This window comes from Labrus bergylta, chromosome 19, assembly GCF_963930695.1.
Source record: "Labrus bergylta chromosome 19, fLabBer1.1, whole genome shotgun sequence".
Taxonomy (NCBI): domain Eukaryota; kingdom Metazoa; phylum Chordata; class Actinopteri; order Labriformes; family Labridae; genus Labrus; species Labrus bergylta.
The window spans coordinates 17,715,458-17,734,172 of NC_089213.1; the positions used below are offsets into that span (position 1 = coordinate 17,715,458).

General features: G+C 40.3%; 1 protein-coding gene across 2 annotated transcripts in view; it reads right to left on the bottom strand.

The window, feature by feature from the left end:
• The window catches only part of vps50 (VPS50 EARP/GARPII complex subunit), a 110,939-nt gene that overhangs the window by 85,937 nt on the left and 6,287 nt on the right, over positions 1 to 18,715 (bottom strand). For both annotated transcript variants that reach the window (XM_020631689.3, XM_065947993.1), the window contains exons 3-5: positions 12,387 to 12,509; positions 11,337 to 11,408; positions 3,520 to 3,573 (exon numbers count right to left, since the gene is read on the bottom strand). In XM_020631689.3, the coding sequence (XP_020487345.1) occupies positions 3,520 to 3,573; positions 11,337 to 11,408; positions 12,387 to 12,509 (249 nt within the window). The remainder of the gene's footprint in view (positions 1 to 3,519; positions 3,574 to 11,336; positions 11,409 to 12,386; positions 12,510 to 18,715) is intronic.

Genomic DNA, 18,715 nt, shown 5'->3' on the forward strand with positions numbered 1-18,715 from the left:
TATGTGCACAACAAAGGAAAAGGCAAAAAACAGCTTGATTACACACATGCAGCTTCAAACAGAATCTCATACACGAACAAGCACACAAGGTCTACATACTGAGCGCTCAGTATGTTGCCTGAGGCTCAAATTTGTTGCTATACAACTGTTCTGAGCTGTCTGTAAGTCACAGTTAACCTGACAGACACAGAGCTCAATCAGCTTCGCGTGTGAGGGGAAATGCAATAACTGTGTACAGTATAAGGCTGGGACAAGCGGTCAGTCAGTCTCGGGTTGACAAAGGGGTTAAAGAGCTTGGATGCATTACTAGGATTCACTTAAATCCGATACGTGGAAGAGAGAAAGCCAAACAACAAACCAGAAATGAAGGTATAGAGCAGTATACTGGTGTACTGTAAACATGAAGGTGATCAATTAAACTATACGACCGACTCCTACAGTGTTCACAAACATAGGAGCTGGAGTGGGAAGTGAAGGTCATTCAGAAGGAGATGTTTTGGTCAAAAGGTATTTTTTTATTCATATATTCATAAGAGGTCGTCCAGTTAACCCTCCTTCACACTGACTATGGACTAACTCCCTGTTCCCCAAGCTGTCAGAGCCTACACATTCTTATGAAGCCTTTTCAGGTTAAGCCCAAGACATGTTTTTCTGTTAAATCTCCGGGGAGGAACTTTGGCTTAATGCCGATTTTGGTGCCCCCTGTGGACATAGCAGTATGACTCATCTCTTTACTGATTTCTAATGTGCACTTGTAAGTAATATTTTTTATCTAATCCTGCTTTCTTTCAACAGCCAAACTGCTATTGTAGTCCTGAAGAGCTATCAGTATTAATTTCAATCCTTTTCATAACAAGCAAAAACCTCCAAGAAGCTTTAAGTAAATTGGAAACACAAATCATGGGATTCACAGTTGTATCCATCTTTTACATAAAAGATCCTTATCCACATTCATACACAACAGCTAAAAGCTCTAAGTAGTTGGGACCATGGCTGCACAGATTTATTAAAAGTGCTTTTGCCTGTCAGTATCCAGTCTCCCAGAGAGACAGCCTGAAGGCCCCAGTGTAATCAGCAAGTAAGGCCGCTAAGATTAACAATCTCTTTCAAAGAAATTGACTGGGGAACACAATCAAAAGCACCAGCAGTGTTTCCAGTGGAAAATAATTGAATACCAGTCCACAAGACCACATTGGTGTTAAATGACCTATAGTCAGGGCTACCTGGCGCAAAGTCATGTTGTGGTCACTCAATTCTGTACTGGCAGTCACTGGCAGTTTTATTTCAAATTGTCCCAATGTGTGTTTCATTGATTGGCAATCTAAAGTAACAGGATTTTACATGAATTTAACTCAATGGTGGCAGAGGCTATGCCCACTGATGAAAGCCCTCACATATCCTCTAAAACTAAAGGATGAACACTGGGTGTCAATCAGAGAATGCATTACACAGGTAGGATGGGGGGGGGGTTTGATTGTATTTGGAGGTACTGTACTGGGAGGCTATGGCCACTTCTTATATTCAATTTATGGTGCGGACCCCCTCTCTGAGGCAGATGAAGTAATGTAACTGATAAGTAATGTAATTGTACGAGGATCAAATTCAGGGGTATGTATGAAAAAAGGAGAACAATGTATAAGCTGCTAGAAAATAAGCAATAGTTATTTGAATTTGAAATCAATGACCAAAAATGGCTCAGGCGTTCATGTAACTTTGCACAAGCGGAAGACTGATCACAGTTTGACCCTTTCTGAGGGCAACAGTGATTACACACATGCCCCAAACAGGAGGAGGGATGGTCACTACACAGAGACCTATGAGTCAGATCAGGCTCTTAGCAAGCCATCATTTCAAGCTCTGAGGCACGAGCGTATGTGTCTGTACAATGTATGTCCACTGATGTGTCATGTCCTTTGACTGTGTGTTTCTGCAGCAAATGTAATATCTGTGTACATGTTTGATGATCACAAAGCGGATATAAGATATAAGAGGACTCAGGAAAGAAAAGATGTCGAGGAGAAGAGCGATGAAACTCCTCAAGTACATTGCAGTAAACAGGACAGTGAGAGTGAGAGCCTAAAACATTTTTCACTGTATCTTCCAGGAAGAAATATAGGGTACACATGTTATGGTAGGTACTTAAAAAATCAAGAATAACATACCAAGTGTGCCATGCTGTTTTTTTTTTTTTTATCTCTGAATACTAGGACCTGATGTTTAATTGTCCTTCTCGCTGTTAAATAAATGCAGTGGATGTAGACAACAGAATGCCCTCTGAACTCTATTTTTATAGATATAGACCAAGTGAATATGGGCAGAAAGGGGTCAATGAAGATGCTTCTGAAATCCCCGGCAACATCTACTAATAAGCCCTGCTGTCAGTTTGACTCTGCCGCTGCAGAGGGGGGGTCGCAGAAATAATGATCAATTTGCTATTCATAGATTGACCTTCAGATGGCTTAACAATGATGATAATTTCACTGCAATTTCACTACATCCCAAAATTTGTTAAAGCTGTCAGTCATCCGATGAGTCTCTGTGGGATTAAAGATTCACTTACTCAACATTCATTCGACAGACTCTTCAAAAGAGATATATGTGATTGGGTGAGTGAAGCTTGGTTGCTGAATCAAATAAATCAAAAGGCAAACTCAATCAAATCCAACAGGCGCACAAAGATGTATATTTTCAGTGCAGACAGAACTTTGATCTTCTGCCAAAACACACTGATCCAGCAACAAAGTGCATGAAATGTACACAGACATCTTCACACATCTAAAGAAAGACACCACAGATTCTACTACTGGCTTCAGCCGCTGCACCAGCATCTGGATGAAGTTGGATTTGTTAACAAGCGTTTATATCCCGGATTACAAAATCTCCAGAAAAAGTAGCTCATGTTATTCTCTTTCTTTTTTATGTTGCAGGTGTTCCAGGTAACCACTCTTAACTCATGGAGTTAATGTTTGGAGGGTCAAGAATGCTGCTGCTGCTGCTGTAAAGTGCATATCTTAAAAGGATGCCACGTATGAGATCACATCAGTATACTGATGTCAAATGAAACAGATGAACAGACCCAGCTGGAAGAACTCAGTCTGACTCATCGTTACTAAAGCAAACGTGGTCCTCTGTGATTGTTCTCTATTGGATCTGACTGAGAATAGACTGAAGAGAAAGTGTAACTCACTTGCTTCATTTCAGTTTATTGCAACATCACAAGGCAATCAAAGAGGGAATTTTATCGACTTGGTTTTATTTAATTATTTCCTTATCTTTGGAGTCAAATTTCCTATTGCAGTCTATTTTGGCAGTCAGAAAAAAACTCAAACATGAATGAATCCAGAGACACACTGATAGCATCAAAACACCTTGATGTCTAAGTAATAATTTGGGAGAAGATACCATAAATAAAAAGCTACTATATCTTAAAATAAAAAAATTTAAGACAAGTGGCTTTGCAAAGAAAAAAAAGAAAAATGCTTGTGTTAAGGGGCCCGTGACTCGACACTGCAAGCTTACCTTGACATAAGCAGGCTGTTTCTCCAAAATGAGATCGGCAACCTTTTTAGAAACCTACAGATGGAGAGAGGAGAGAGAGAGATCGTTAAGAAGGCAAACAGTGAAAAAAGATGTAGAAATAAATGTTGATGTTATTCTTAAATATATACCAAGCAAAGCAGTTTGTGGTGAGTGCAATCTTGCTCTTGAGGACGGAGAAAGAATTACAATCAGTGTCTGAAAGCAATAAAGCCAGAGCCTTGTAGCAGAGTCTCTGTTTATTCCTTTTCATTTCATTCCACTTCTTTTTAAATAGCATTACTCTTATTTCTTTCAGAGGTGACTCTGTTCCTTCAGTTTCATCTGTTCCTCATTGTGATGTCTAATGTTTGTTCCTGTACTTTGTGTTCCTCTAGTGCGTCTTTGAATAGAATATGTTTATTAATCTGCATCAGCAATCCAGTCAAATTGACAACTGCCTTTGGTTTACCACATAACCTTAACATTGATACATTTTTGCATAATAATAACACTCACACACATTGAAAGTGTACTCCTTTCATATGGAATTGTACTTAAAAGCACCTATAAAAAACAGAAAGTCTCCCCTTGTTGGCACAAACACTATATGTGAGGAAAAAGCCATCTATTTCTTTTTTAATTTAATTTCCCTCTGATGCATTAGAAGCTCTCCTTTTATGGTCATTTTTGGTCTAGTTGGGCCATTGCTGCAGTAGACTACCATGTCACTAGAGTAACACACTCCCTTGAGTTTGACAAACCAATCACTGTGAATAAATAGAAAACGCAAAATTAATGGTGAGTCACAGACAAGAGATCGAAAGACTCTCGTATATAATAATGAAATTGAGGATTTAGCTTGCATTGATGGCTTTAATCAGCCATGTGAACATGCATTAGGTAAGGGCTTAAACAGACTTTTATTCAAACATACTCCACCTTTAGGTTGATGGGAATTTAATAATAAATGTGTTATTTTGAAACCCAAGAGGAATTAACCCTTATGACTGGAGCCTGAACAATATGCAATACTTTTGTCTGAAACTGATAGTACTTTTAGGGTTAGTGGTAAGGATAACCATTGTGGAGGCCATGACAAACACATGCGAGTACATCAGAAAATATGTGAATACGACAGATCTGTGATAGGCCCACATCGACCCGAGAACAAATCAGTCATCATAGCGGTTATTTTCTGTGAATAAATCTAGGATGTTTCAAGTGTCACTACAAATACTATGTTGTAAAGCGCATTATAATGACCAAGGACAAACACTCATTCAGCATTTGTCCCCAGGCAACAACAACTTTCTCCCTCTCACAGTGAGCTACCTCTCTTCCATTTTTATCACCATGTATCCACACCCTCACACACCGTGCAGACATTTAACGGTTGGTTTATTGGTTTATTCAAAGTAGTGAGGAGGTGTTCATATCTGCTGGTAAACAGGAGGCCAAACTGGGGGCAGGGATGACTTCCCAGCATGTGACCAAGTGGGAACCTGGACAGATGGTGGAATCTGCTTTGCTAAAAAACTGTACATTCCCCAGGAGAGACTGTCTCCGTCTTTTTGCATTCATATGTGCAAATAAGATGCTGATAGAAAATAATGTCCAGCCTTCAGAATAAGGTAAAGAGCTTAGGACGTTGTCACACCTTTAGTTCATTTGCTCTGGTCTGAATCATCAACAAATGTGTTAATTTTTGCATAATTACTCCAAGTTTGGTCTGTGTTCACACAAGGACACACGAGAACACACTGTGTTCCCACACTTCATCCAGAATGGATGAAGCGTGATGATAACACACTCTAGTTAGTTGGAATTTCTTGCAAGAAAAATCCTGGAGGTAAACAAGGACTTGGTGACTCCTGCCTGGCTGTGGCTGCTCTAAATCCACTTTCCAATTTCAAAGTGGATAGACGACCACATGGATTCATGTTGGCTCTGGTCATCAGTTTGGTAATCACTCATCATTTTTTTTATTGTTTCGATTTATCACTGAAGGCAAAACTATACAGTTTGAAAATGAGGGGCAACTGAGGCCCTAAAACAATGTTGATGGACTGGAGTCGCCGAAGGTGATTATCAATACAGTTCAGATGAAGGTGTACGTTAATCATCCTGAACCATGACCGGCTCATCCACCAAGATTGTTTGCATCAGATTAGCCTTTGAATGGAGATGGCCCATAGTGGTTGCTTCCTGCAGTTAGGTAGGATTGAGGTCAGTTCATGTTCGTTACTACAAACAAACTACACCAGAGTCTTAAAAAAAGTGGGCCAAGACCCACCTTTTCAAGCAGTCTCAGTGTAGTCCGCACAAGGGTTTGATTGACAGCTTTCCCACCAGTGCACAGGAACTGCACTTACTGGGCAAACGGACTCAAGTTTGTTTTAACCGAACCAAACAGGTTAGGAGTGAAAACGCCTTTAGAGAAGGAAGTAACAGAAAAAAAAAAAATGTAATCATTGTGTTTAAAAGACAGGCCCCAAATTCATTTTCTCTCCAAAATGAGGCTGTAACACCGTTGAAGGGTAACCAGTGGACTACAACACACAACACTAAAACTTTTTAAGGAGTAAAAGATTTCACAACATAATTCAAACCCAGCAGTGAGCTAAAAGACGAAAGTCATTTGCACTCAGCTTGCTCTCACACACACAAATGGAGGCTGGTTGTGCAACAGTTTGTTATAAAGCAATCACAGTGCATGTAATTAGCAGATGGAGAGAGTGTTGTCCAAAACTATTGACTGACGACCAAAAATCTAAAAGCTAGGGAAACAATCAGACAAAGAGTGCAATTTAAGTTTCCATAGGGACGCTAGGTTGCCCAGGAGAAAAATAAATAGAAAATAGCAGTCGCAGGAGAAGGCAGCTCACACACTAAATCTAGTAAAGGCCAACCAAAATGAAAAATTGACAATAGTTTATCAAGCAATGCCTCAATATTAGCAAGTCGTCACTATAGATATGTGTGAGGCTTATAATAAATGTGTCTGATGAAGAACATGTTTGCTACTTGGCAAGTGTTTACTAAGATGTATTAGGCAATTAGAGCTAAATTAGCTAGTGCTAATTAGGGTTGGTAGCAGTGGAAAGTACCAGTCAAGTAATAGTGAGGCTGGTTCCTTGTAATTAAGAGAGCTAATGATAGTGAACTCAACATTTAAGGGCTTTTGGTCATAATTACTAAATACCTTTTTGAGTGATCAATCTCTGCGATGCAGTAAAATTAAACTCCAAACTGCTCAATAAAAATGAGTTTTCTACTTGAAAGTTCAGTGTGTCTTCTGTAGACTGACTGACTCATAAATGCCAGGGGTGCTCTGCAGGTGTATGCCTCTTTTACACACTACCTGAAACTTCCTCAGCCCAGCAAGACATCACTCAAAGCCTGATTTAAACACAGGAAGAAATATGGTAGCCAGGTCAGGGGTTTAGTCAAAGGTTGCATAAGCATTCATAACTTTTAAAATACTGCACAGAGGGAGAGAATTCATTATTGCTGCAGGAGGGAGAGTCATCTCTAGCTTTCGAGTTTCATTAAAAATTGAAAACGTTCACCCACATTATTAACATCGCCTCCTCAGACATCTCAGCAGCCTACATTCCTGGGAAGAAGACACTTTGAGGCGGAAAGGACGTGTTATGCAAAATGTTAGAAACTGCTTATGAGCTGTCCCTGAAGAGGCATTACGCACTGTGCATGCATCTAAAATTATATTCATATTTTTTGGGTTAGGGTTTCATCCCTAGGGTTTCATCTTTTGAGAAACAGTTGATCAGGTATTGGAAAGCCCTCAAAAGGTATGAAAAAAACATGTCCACATTAATTAAGGCTTTCTAGTATCTGTGTGTTGATTGTTGATTGGAGATGTATGACAATAATGCATAACCCAACTGTGTCTTTGGACGCTGACATTTTTGGATTTCTTCCTGCACAAAAAGGCAATTGGCCTTGACACAAGCGTCTGCAAGGCGCGTGTCAGAGATGCCAATTAAGTTTGGAAACTGAGGCGGACACACAGGGCAGATTTTCTCATCTCCCATAGCAGAGAAAGTCAGAGAGAGGATATTTATCAATATGTGTCGACACAGCAGTTCACCCACAACTCCTCACAGCAGGGGGGTGAAACAAGTGGCAAACAGAGGAAAAAGTACATGGTGAACACAGTAAAAAAGCGTATTGCTCTCACTTTAGTATCATCAAGTCACATCCCTGCTACACACACAAATATCTTTATCGAGCTGCTTTTCAGCTTTGCGAAAGCGTCACAGATAAAATGTGTTGAGAACTTGCACATCATCTGCCAGGGGAAAAGGCTGTCACACGACAGTCCCGTGGTGAGAACTTGAAAGCACCATTATCACTTCTTCAGAGTGCAATGCTCAATTTAACACATTGACGACTAGGTGCATCTCAGTGTACAGACAGTGAGGTGTGTGTGTCTTTTTGTGTGTACCAGTAGGAGAATCTGTATGTGTACACTATAAAATCCCATGTAGAAATGTTTTGCCTGTACACACGGGCGCTCTATAGGTGATGCAGGAGACTTAAGGAGGACTTTTTTGCAGAACACTATCAAGAGAATTCAGATTTTCTTGCAATTTATATTCAGCATCTGCTTTAAGCCGTGCTCTGCTAATATATCTTTAACTTTTTCTTGTACTGAAATTTGGATTTGAATGAAAATAAGCTTAAGAACTTCCCCCAAATCTACCTGATCATAAATAAAATAAATCAACAGACTCAGACGTTATTTTGACAACACAACAAATATTTTCAACAAACTTCTCCTTAACCTGTCAGTGACAGGTTACCAGTTAAGCCGTTCACATTTATGTAACAATTACATTTTTATGTAACATCTCCATGTTAATATGCACACCAATTCCAAATATCTATCTAGTGTGTAAAGAGAAACTGGGAGTGATAGTTCTAGAATGTTTTCAGACAAGTAATGACAGTATTTGTTAGAAAAACCTTATTTCAGAATAGCAAAAGCCATGGATGTATAAGTGTTAAAAGATGCTCTATCCTTGTGATTATTCTAAACTTTTCTGGTAAACGTTTTCATGACGGACATCTATAGGATTGTGGGGCTTATTGAGAGAAAGTGGAAAACATATAGCAATAGAATTGCAGAGTATATATTTGGCTCGTTAAAGCTTTGATCCTCCTTTTTTACTCTCTCCTGCATTTCCTCTGTCCATGCTGGCCAGCAAGACAATGCTCTTTTTCAGCCTTGAAAATAAAAAGAAACATTTTCAAAGCAGGTGTTTAGTCAAGATATTTCATAGAAACCTTGTGATATGGAGGTACACAAACAGAAACATATCTGCAGATTTTATGCCTGGCAGCACCAGGACCAATTACCATGGCTATTCCAACAAGGTGCCTGCAGGCCAACAGCCAGAGTGAGACAAAGACAGACAAAGAAAGCAGGCATTTGTGCGAGTATGTTTGTGTACACTTAGGCTTACACTCTAAGCCTGGAGCAAATTTAGAGACAACTCTGTGTGCAATAGCAGAAAATGTCCAAATGCCCAATGTGACGTCAGGAGGGAGTGTCATATATGAAATATGAAACAGGAAAATATGTGAGGTACAAGAAAAAGGAGAGCAGAGGGGAAGAGGGAGACATCAGGTGTGCCAAAGTCCAGAAGCTTGTCAGGAAGAAGGGATAGTGGGCAAAATCTGTTCTGGACCGTGGGGATTGATGATGCAGGGACCAAAACATCTTCTTTCTCGCCCACGTGATTCTATAAATAGAGTTTGTTTACGGGGCAGCTCTTCAATCTGAAACTGCGAGTACCTGACTGACCTGAAAAAGAGAGATATGTGTGGAAATGATCCTGCTGAGGCTGAAGGAGATTAGCTGTCCTTAGTCTTTCTCAATGCAAATCTTGCAGTTTAGTTGTTTAAGGGGAAGTTAAACTCACACACTCACTCTGTAGACTTGACTGGGGTTGAAGTTGCCAGGTATGGCAGACAGGCTCTTTGTGGCGCCAAGTAAATGTGTCTTTCTGAAATAATGTAGCAGCAAGCCCAGATATCCAAAGCTTTTATCTTAATGAAACAAACTTTTGGGTTTTATTTTCACAATCTATTGTAGTTTCATATTGTACGTCTTCAATACACATCAGTGTGTTTGTAAGCACTTCAGCTCAGACAGAAACTCAGAGGTGACCCTTCTTTCTCTGTAGTGGAACAATGTGTCTCCTCACATCAGATCTGCCCCTTGGACTCAAGTCATTCATACAAATCTCAAAGCCCAAAACGTTGGCTTTCAATAAAAAATGAAAATGCTACATCGCCATATGTTTCAATTTTATTTGTATTTCTTCACATTGCCTATTGTTATCCCGTTCTGTTCCTGGGCCAGCAACGTTGTGGGAGGAGGAGCTAGACTCTCTGACGGCAGTTTCATGGAGTAGGATGCTGTCTAAACCCCAATTCACACATACTCCGTCAGCGCTGCGGTTTTGCTCCATCGGACGGCTCACGCCCATTCACACTGGATCCGTTTCTGGGACGTCAGCGCAGCAGAGCGCACCCATGACACATCACAGGAGAACTACAAGATCCCGCGGGAGTCCATATATTGTGTTTTATTTTGAAATTGGCCGGATGCTCTGTGCGTTTCCTTGCCTGACTTCCTGTCCGGGCTATCATATTCTGTCCAGCTTGACGGGTGCCTGCAGCGTACTCCGGTGAAAATAGACTCGCTGCGTATTTGAAACGGAGCAGAGCGCAGTGCCGTTGGTGGCACGCTCCGGAGACGGACTGCAGCGCGCCCTGTGTGAACACAATGATTGACTAGAGTGTCAGCTAAGTGCAACGTAGTGCGTGGCGCTGACAGACGGCTGCGCGCACGGAGTATGTGTGAATTGGGGGTAAGTTGCGCAGCTTCTTGGACAATGTCTCATTCCCACTCCACGACGCACGTGTGCAAAAATCACAGTGAAAGACTCAACCCCCCACGATGCACCGCAGAACACCACAGAAGGTCATTCCTGCCTGTGGTCATCAGACTCTAACTCCTTAGGTACCATTTCCCCCCCTTACCCCTTCAACTTAGCCCTACCCCTACATTTTGCTCGTTCATGTATAGGGGTATCCCGATTCTTGTTGCAGCGGAGGGGTAGGGTGAATTGTTAGGGCTGCTTAGCCCTTTAAAAGGAGATCAGTCGGAGGCACACTAAAAACAGAGTCATCTCCCAGAACGCACTGCGCATCACCGGCAAAAATGACAACGGCAAAAGAGACGCACAAATTGTACACTGTGTATATTTATGTTTGTAAACATTATTTATATCTTTCAATTACCTGCACTTTCTACACAGTTTAATATTCTTACTCTCACTTGGTACTTTTTGCAAATTTGATGGTTTAATTTATTATTTCTATTCTATTTTATTTTTGCATTCTTAAATGTATTTCTATATTTCCTACTGCTATACTGTATTTAAGAGCAACTATAACAACCCTGGGATTTGGTTGCACTTTAGTCATCCCATAGCAGTGCTACATTGATTATTTTGACTTTACTTGATTAGTTTTCATGACGTATAAACCTTTTTATTTCACATAGAGAAAATCTTCACATTAACGCCTTTAAATCTGTAATTACTAACTTAAATCAGTAATGTAAACACTTTTAGATTCACAACATGGTCTTTATTAGCAGATCAAAATGTTGCATGTGTGTGTTTATCTACAATAAAGGCACAAAAAGCCCCAAAATAAACATTAAAAAAATATATATGTTGCAGGTGTGTGTGAGGGAGAGAAAGAGGGGAGAGGCTTACTGCTGCTTGTTGTTTCTTCAGTTTGTCTCTGTACTCTTCCAGCTCCTGCAGGTTGAGCTCAGGTGGGAGTTTCTATAATAATACAAAGAAATACAAACATTCAACCTCATTGTTTGAGTACAATACATCCTCCCACGCAGGTGAAAGTTGCAGAGCCTTTTCTGCACACTAGTACATACACACAGTCGTGTCATGCTTCTACACAGCTGCATGCTGCTTTTAAAATGTCTTTGTTTAGTCAAGTAAACTTGCTTCTACATGTCTGTGAGACAGAACTAAAAAAAAAAAAAAAAAAGTTGCATTAATATTTCAAATTTAAACAGCAACTTCCGGTGCTCAGGGCCACAGAAGGGATTTCATTTATCTTGAGAGAGCTAATCTTCACTCCTGAGCATCTTAACTTTCAAAGATACCTCACCAGGCATTTCAAAGAGCTTTAGCTAGTTAAACTGGTGTGACTGAAGATAGTTGCAGTTCTCCCTCTATTAAAAGAAAACAAAAAAACTCTCCTCAATAAATACAGTCTGCGAGATCAGAAGTCAGATTAGTGAAAGAGGTAGAGGATGTTATTTAGTAAACAGCAAACAAACTCTGCAAGGGAAAGAAGATATTACAAATTCATGGCCCAAAGGATGATAGGTAATTACTTTCCCCTTGACTGAGAGTCTCATTTCAGATGGTGTAGCAATACCAAGATAAATCTAATGAGATTTTCACACCCTTCCTCTGTTGAGCAGATGCAATCCATCAATCTGGACGTCAACGGTACAGACGCAGCACGGTAGAAGTGGAGGAGACAGGAGCTCAGGTGAGAAAGAGCTTTAACTCTGCCAAACAGATGGGGTTCAGAGTGCAGGAAATCACTTTTACCCACATAAGAGATTCAATGCTGCCGTTATCAGTAGCACCAAAATGTGGTGGGTGTGATGGAATTAATATTTCACTGAGGGGGGCGTGGGAACTTTGGAGCGAGTCTCTTGTCATCATTTAATGAGCAAATGGGGGGCTCTTTCAGTCAATAATGCTCATTCATACAGAGAGAAGTCTGACCTCCAGCTCGTGCTGCACCATGTCAAAGGAGTCGTTGGAGAAGTAGACCTCCTCGATGCTGTCGATGAGCTCCTGCTCCGCCTGGGGGTCGATGGGTTGCTCCCTCAGCTCCCGCAACTCCTCCTAAGAGAGGGCGAGACGGAAAGAGACAGGAACACCATTAAAGGATGACCTTGAAGTAGGCACTTAAGAAAACCCCCAGACAAAGTACTATAGCTCCAAAACAGAGAATTACATCATTTCCAAAGTAATGAAAGCAACAAGCAGTGGCTGGAATATAAGCTTCAAGAGAGTTACATCAGACAGAGAAAGAGAAATAGGGCAAAACAGGAAGTTTATCAGTGGAAAGGTGCCATGTGAAAGAACAACAAGCCTATTTCACCGATATCCACTTAAGAATTTTCTTAAATTCATACTTCAGAGAGTTTCTGAGAAAACACACTGAAGTCACACTGGATTGAAGAGAGGAGCCGAGAGACACCAGAAATGCCCGAATGAAAATCTTCAAGTTAGAAATAATTGAAGTGGTTCCAAATTGGATGTAGTGATGCTGGAAATTAAACCCAGACAGGCTGATTTAATCATATGCAGTGTTTCCCCAGCCTCTCTTTTGGCCCACAACAGCAACGTGACTCACCACCCCAAAAGAGAAGGACAAAATATTTTATTCATGGGATTTTATGGAATAAAGCATTAACGTCTTTTACATACTGTATTTTATCTAATTGTTTACTCCCGTGTTTTACAACAAACAACGTAAATCACGCTATAATTATAAAACGATGCACACCGGATGAAGTAAAAACAGTGAAATCTGGAGGAAAAATAATGAGACAAAAACAACAGACTCTGGCACACGCCTTGTATTTTTTTCAAAATCAAAACGCTTTGACAGAAGTCTACATATTTTCTAATAGCTGACGCTATAAAATGTAATGATGGAACAAGTCACAGATTTTTTAGTTAATTAGGGTTTTTTTTAGATTTAATACTTGTTTTCATCAAATGTAACTTAAGTGTTTGTTTATGATTAAACATTTAGCAGTTAAGATCGAACTTTCTTTGCATGACTGATATAAAGGGTGCCACATTTTAAATAATGTATTAATACATTTGTAATAATATAGAACTACTAAATTAGTGAAAACACAGTAAGACATCATTTTTAATTGTCATGTAAGAGTGCTCTTGAGTGTTCTTAGATTTTGTTCAGAACAAATCCCAGATTAGACAACTTTGGTAAATGTCAAACTCTGAGTAATCGGGTTCTAAGAACACATTTCTTCTGAAGGATTGTTGGTGAATAAGTTCCATTAAAGAGAGGAGAAAGAAGATCAGAGGAACATGAAGTGCATAGTTTAAGGACAAGGTCAAGAGTGAAGGACGAATGGAAGAAAGAGCAGAATAAGAATGAGGAATGGAGCAAGGAAAAGAGGTTCTTTGGAGAGAGAAAAAAAGAAGGGAAGGAAATGTTTATTTCAGAGTTTGGAAGAAGATTGCAGCTTGTTTGGTTGGACAGCTTGTCATAGGGGATGGCAGGCAGCCTTGAGAGGAAAGACAAGAAGAAAGGAATGACCGAAAAAAGCACCAGAGATTCCCCCTTCTGAGCATCCCGGAGAAACATCAGAGCCTCATTGATTAACATGCTGTGCATCCGTCAAGGCTTATTGCTGCAGTCTTTTAGATGAAGGGTTTTAAACCCACATTCCTAATGAGCCAACATAGCCACAGGTCAATAACAAGGGAGGGGGTGACTGTGCCAGCAGTTTATAACAAGGAGAAGTTACTGAAGAAAAAAATTGAAGTAGAACAAGACTCTCTAAAATAACTCCCTCAGCATTTACTACATTGTGCACTGTGTTTAACCCTACCATCTTATTTGGCAAAACAACTTCAGCTCTGTGGTGTGTCCTTGCTGTAATCAACAATAGTGTCAATATTATGTTCACTACTTTCTGCCAATCCATAGCCCTCTTCACACATGCACTCCTGACATTTTCTCATAACTTCAGGACCCTCAGGCTATATTTCACACATGCACCTCACAGCAGGAGATTTAACTGTGCAAAAGGCACTTTCACAACTCATACAGACTCAGGGGTTGACATTCAGTGTTTCCCCTAGGTTTACAGCGTTGGGGTTGGGGGGGGGACAAGCCGACATGCCGACATGCCGACATGACGACACAAACACTTAAAGGAATCTTGGTGTTCATGTGTTACTTTTAATGACAGCTGTCCTTTTCTATGGGAAAGGTATCCTTAAATGACTTCTTTCCCTGATTTCCGACTCTATCCACTATCCTATCCCTACAATAAAGGCACAAAAAGCCTTTTCTGACTGTGTGTCTATGTGCAGCTCTAGCTGTGCTGTTCTTCCGCAATGTTGAAACACAATGTGAATTAACAGACTGCGATACCAATATTACCTGTGTAGAATTAATATGTTCAAAGACGTGATGACAGCTAAGGTTAGTTATAATACTTTCTGAAAAGGGCTTACTTCTATGTTAATTTCACTGTAACTTTTCAGGAGGGTTATGCAAGACAATCACAACAGTGGAAAACAATATTAAGACAACTGCATGGCGTATAAGGGCGCAGTCACACTGGCCATCCGTTCCGTGCCCTAGCACGCTTCAACTCTAAAGTCCAGTGTGGCCAGTGTGACCGCTCCGTGCTCAAGCACTGTAAACTTCCTTGGCTTTGGCACACTTTTGAGAGGTGTGCTTCAGCACGGTACATTACATGCACGAGCACAAGCAAGCGGGTACACAACGCTGACAGCCTTCATTATGAAGAAATCCAGAGTTTCATGGCTGTATCTGACTAAAATGACACAATATAAGCCACAAAGTAGCTGTCATGCTCTCTGTGTTGTTCTCCGATGCGCGTCTATTTTTTTTTTATTTTTTTTTTTAATGACTGTGTCTGGCTGTGTGCGGGCAGAAGGACACCGAGACAAACACTTGAAGGAATCTTGGTGTTCATGCGTTACTTTTAATGACAGCTGGCCTGTTCTATCGGAAAGGAATCCTTAAATAACGTCTTTCCATGATTTCCAACTCTATCCACTATCCTATCACGACAATAAAGGCACAAAAAGCACAAAAATAAATCTAAATATTAACTTGACCTTCAAGACCGCTCTCCTGATATAATGGTAGGGGAAACACTGCGATAGGTCAGGGTGAAAAATCCTGCCATATGTTCAGACATGCAGCCTACAGAGCAGACAATGACATGAATATTTTAGGAGTGCATAAATGTATGAAATGGACATCACATTGGCAAATTGGCAAAAGCAAATATTACTACTGAACTTGAAACACTTTAAGTGATGGTGATGGATGGTTCATATGATTCCAAAATCATACTGCTAGATTCTACATTGCAATCAGCTCTGTGTGGCTGAGCTAACTGCTCACATACAGTAAGTATGCTGCTAACATATTAAGCAAATACAAAGTATAGCACGATAGACATCTTACATAAGCATGTATAGCAGTATAAAGCAGTACTAACATTTGTTTAAGCTACTTGTGAAAAGTATCTACTTGTATCTACTAACCCTAACCCTAACCCTATTTGGATTAGTGAAACATTAGACTACTAAGAAGGCAGGATACGATTTAAATCAGAAAACACTTCTTACACATGAACAGGCAAAATCTTCAAAGAAACAAGAGGAATTGCTTCGTCCATTGCGGGCACCAAAATGGATATGGAATATTCAGTGGATCCCAATAGCCGATATAATACATCTATGGTACTAACCAGTAGGGATCCCTACAATCCTACAATTCATTTACCCAATGATTTTATCCAAAGCGACGTACATAAGATAGTAAGAACAATGCAAGCAAGGATCTAGAGCGGAAGTTTGATCGGACAAACGGGAACATCGAAAGCTGTTCAAGAGAGGTCTAATCAGCATGAAAGCCATCCTTAAATCACCATTATCAAACAAAACCATCGACATCAATATCATTAGGTCCCATCCTATATATTAAGGATCCCATATTTAAGTTGGTAGTAGTACTTAAGAACTATACCTGTATACCAGCTTAAGAATAACTACTTAGAATGAAGTAATGAATGAGTGGAATAAACTGGTTAACAATTAGGACAAATTCTGTTGGGTTAGGGTTAGGGTTAGGGTGATTATACTCAAAAGATGAATATCAATCTCATGATGACTTGGGGATAAATAATCAGGGCAACCCCAAATTGTTCAGGATTTATCCCCTAAGGAATATAATAACCTCAAGCAAATTTGAAAGTGGTTGAGTCCACATGTTTCTGAGATATTTCATTTCGGACCAAAGTGATGACAGTACAGTCATGTCATTCCTACACTAAATAATAAAATAGTAAAATATCAAATAACTTTCTAGATACAGCAATTTCATTTTTGCCCTGGGTAGGAACCCTTTATTTAATGTAATCCTGAGTTAACAACTCATTTGTGTGGGATCAATGCACTGAGTCATTAGCACATTAAAGCATAGTGGCAGTAAAAAAAAAAAATAGTCCTCAGGCTTGGGAAGGAGGTCAACCTGAGGTGGAAGTGGAAATATGGGATAAAGGCAATTTTACCACCCCTACATACAGCACAAACTCTATTAAAAGAAGTATATGCATCTCTATTAAGGAACTGCACTCATCATCCTATATAGACTTCAGAAAACCCTGTTACACACCTGCATAACCACAAATATTTCCCCCAGCTTCTATCAGCAAGAAGGGGGCAGCAAGGTGATGAAGTGAGCCACCCATGTAACTGAATCTGCTCCTGCTCATGTTAGTGGGTCTGGCTGAGTGACATTTATATCAGGCTACGCTGCTGTGGGTAATTTTAATGTTTGAGCTAATAATTCAAGTACACAAACAGAGTCCCTTTTCATAGCCTCCTTTTTTTAGACCGCAAAATCTGTAGGATGGAAATTAATGTATGTGCATGTGTCATTGTCTGTGTGTCATTCATGCACACACCATCAGCGACTGTGTGTGTGTGTGCGCGCATGTGTGTGTGTTGTCATGTTGAAATAAAGTAAAGGAGTGAGCAGGAGAACCTGGGGGGACGCATGGGTGAGTGCCTGAGATTAGAGAGGAGGGGTAGAAAGGTAGGCGATCAGGCTTCACCGTCGAAAAGGGGTGGGTGGCAAATCAGCTCAAATGAGAGAGAAAGGGAAAGAGGAGATAGCGGGAGGGGGGTGAGGTGTATGACTCATTGGTAGTGATAGTTAGGGCAGGGAGAAAAAGACAGAGGGATGAAACGAAACAAAGACAATGATCTGTCTTTCCTCCTGTGTAGCCCCTCCAGTGCGATTAGACACATCACTCCTCCTATGTCACTCCCTCTCTGTTTTCACCTATCTCACCTGCTGAGAAAAAGTCCAAATATCCTAAAGAGAATTTAGAGGTTAGCTTGGGTTATGTAATCGCCTTTTTTCTTTCAGGAAGGTATAAAATAAACCAGACAGTACTCCCTGCACCAGCCGCCGCGATGCTTTGATCAAATTTCAATTTGACGGATGAGGGATAAATAAAACCCCATTCCCCCTCACCCCTACATGTTTCTGCAAATTAATTAAATTCTCTTCTCATTGCAGAAATTAGAAATCTAATCTAATCTATGCATCCAAAGTGCAGGACATTTAACAAGCCTTATCAAAAACACAGGAGAGCTTACAGGAGAGCTGTGTGGATGACGGAAAATCAAAAAGGTGCACCCCAACTCTAGTTCCTCGTAAAATAGGAGACAGAATAAATAAGAGCAAAATCCTTCGGGGAGAGAAACACAGCAGGGATGAGTACACCAAGAGAAAGGCCAATTATTTCCACTCATTCATTACATGAACAAATCTAAACCTCCTCATTGTAATCAGTGTTGAATATTTATGTGAGCCTAACAGAGTGTAGACCCTCATCTGCTACCTAAACAAGGGTTTAACACAGGTGCCTTCTGGGATATTAGTGCACAATCGCAACCAAAGGCAATACCCAGGATTCAACACTGCTGTCAGCTGCTGGCTGAACAGGTAATATAATTCAATTAAATACTTTTAAGTGCATGATTATTTTTCTTTCACAGCCAAAAGCAGTCTTCTTTTCTGTTTTTTTTTTTAAATGTCTGACAGTTGTTTTATTACATCTTTTGCACAATCAGGGCCTTGAAAGCATGATTAAAAAAATGGCTTGTCTAAGAACAACCTGACGTGGTCACCCAAGGACAGAACACATGTGATCCGTCAAAGTGAGCTGTATCACCCCTCAAGAGACAGCCTGGAATGATATCAGGTTATCAAACATTTGCTTCTAACAGCT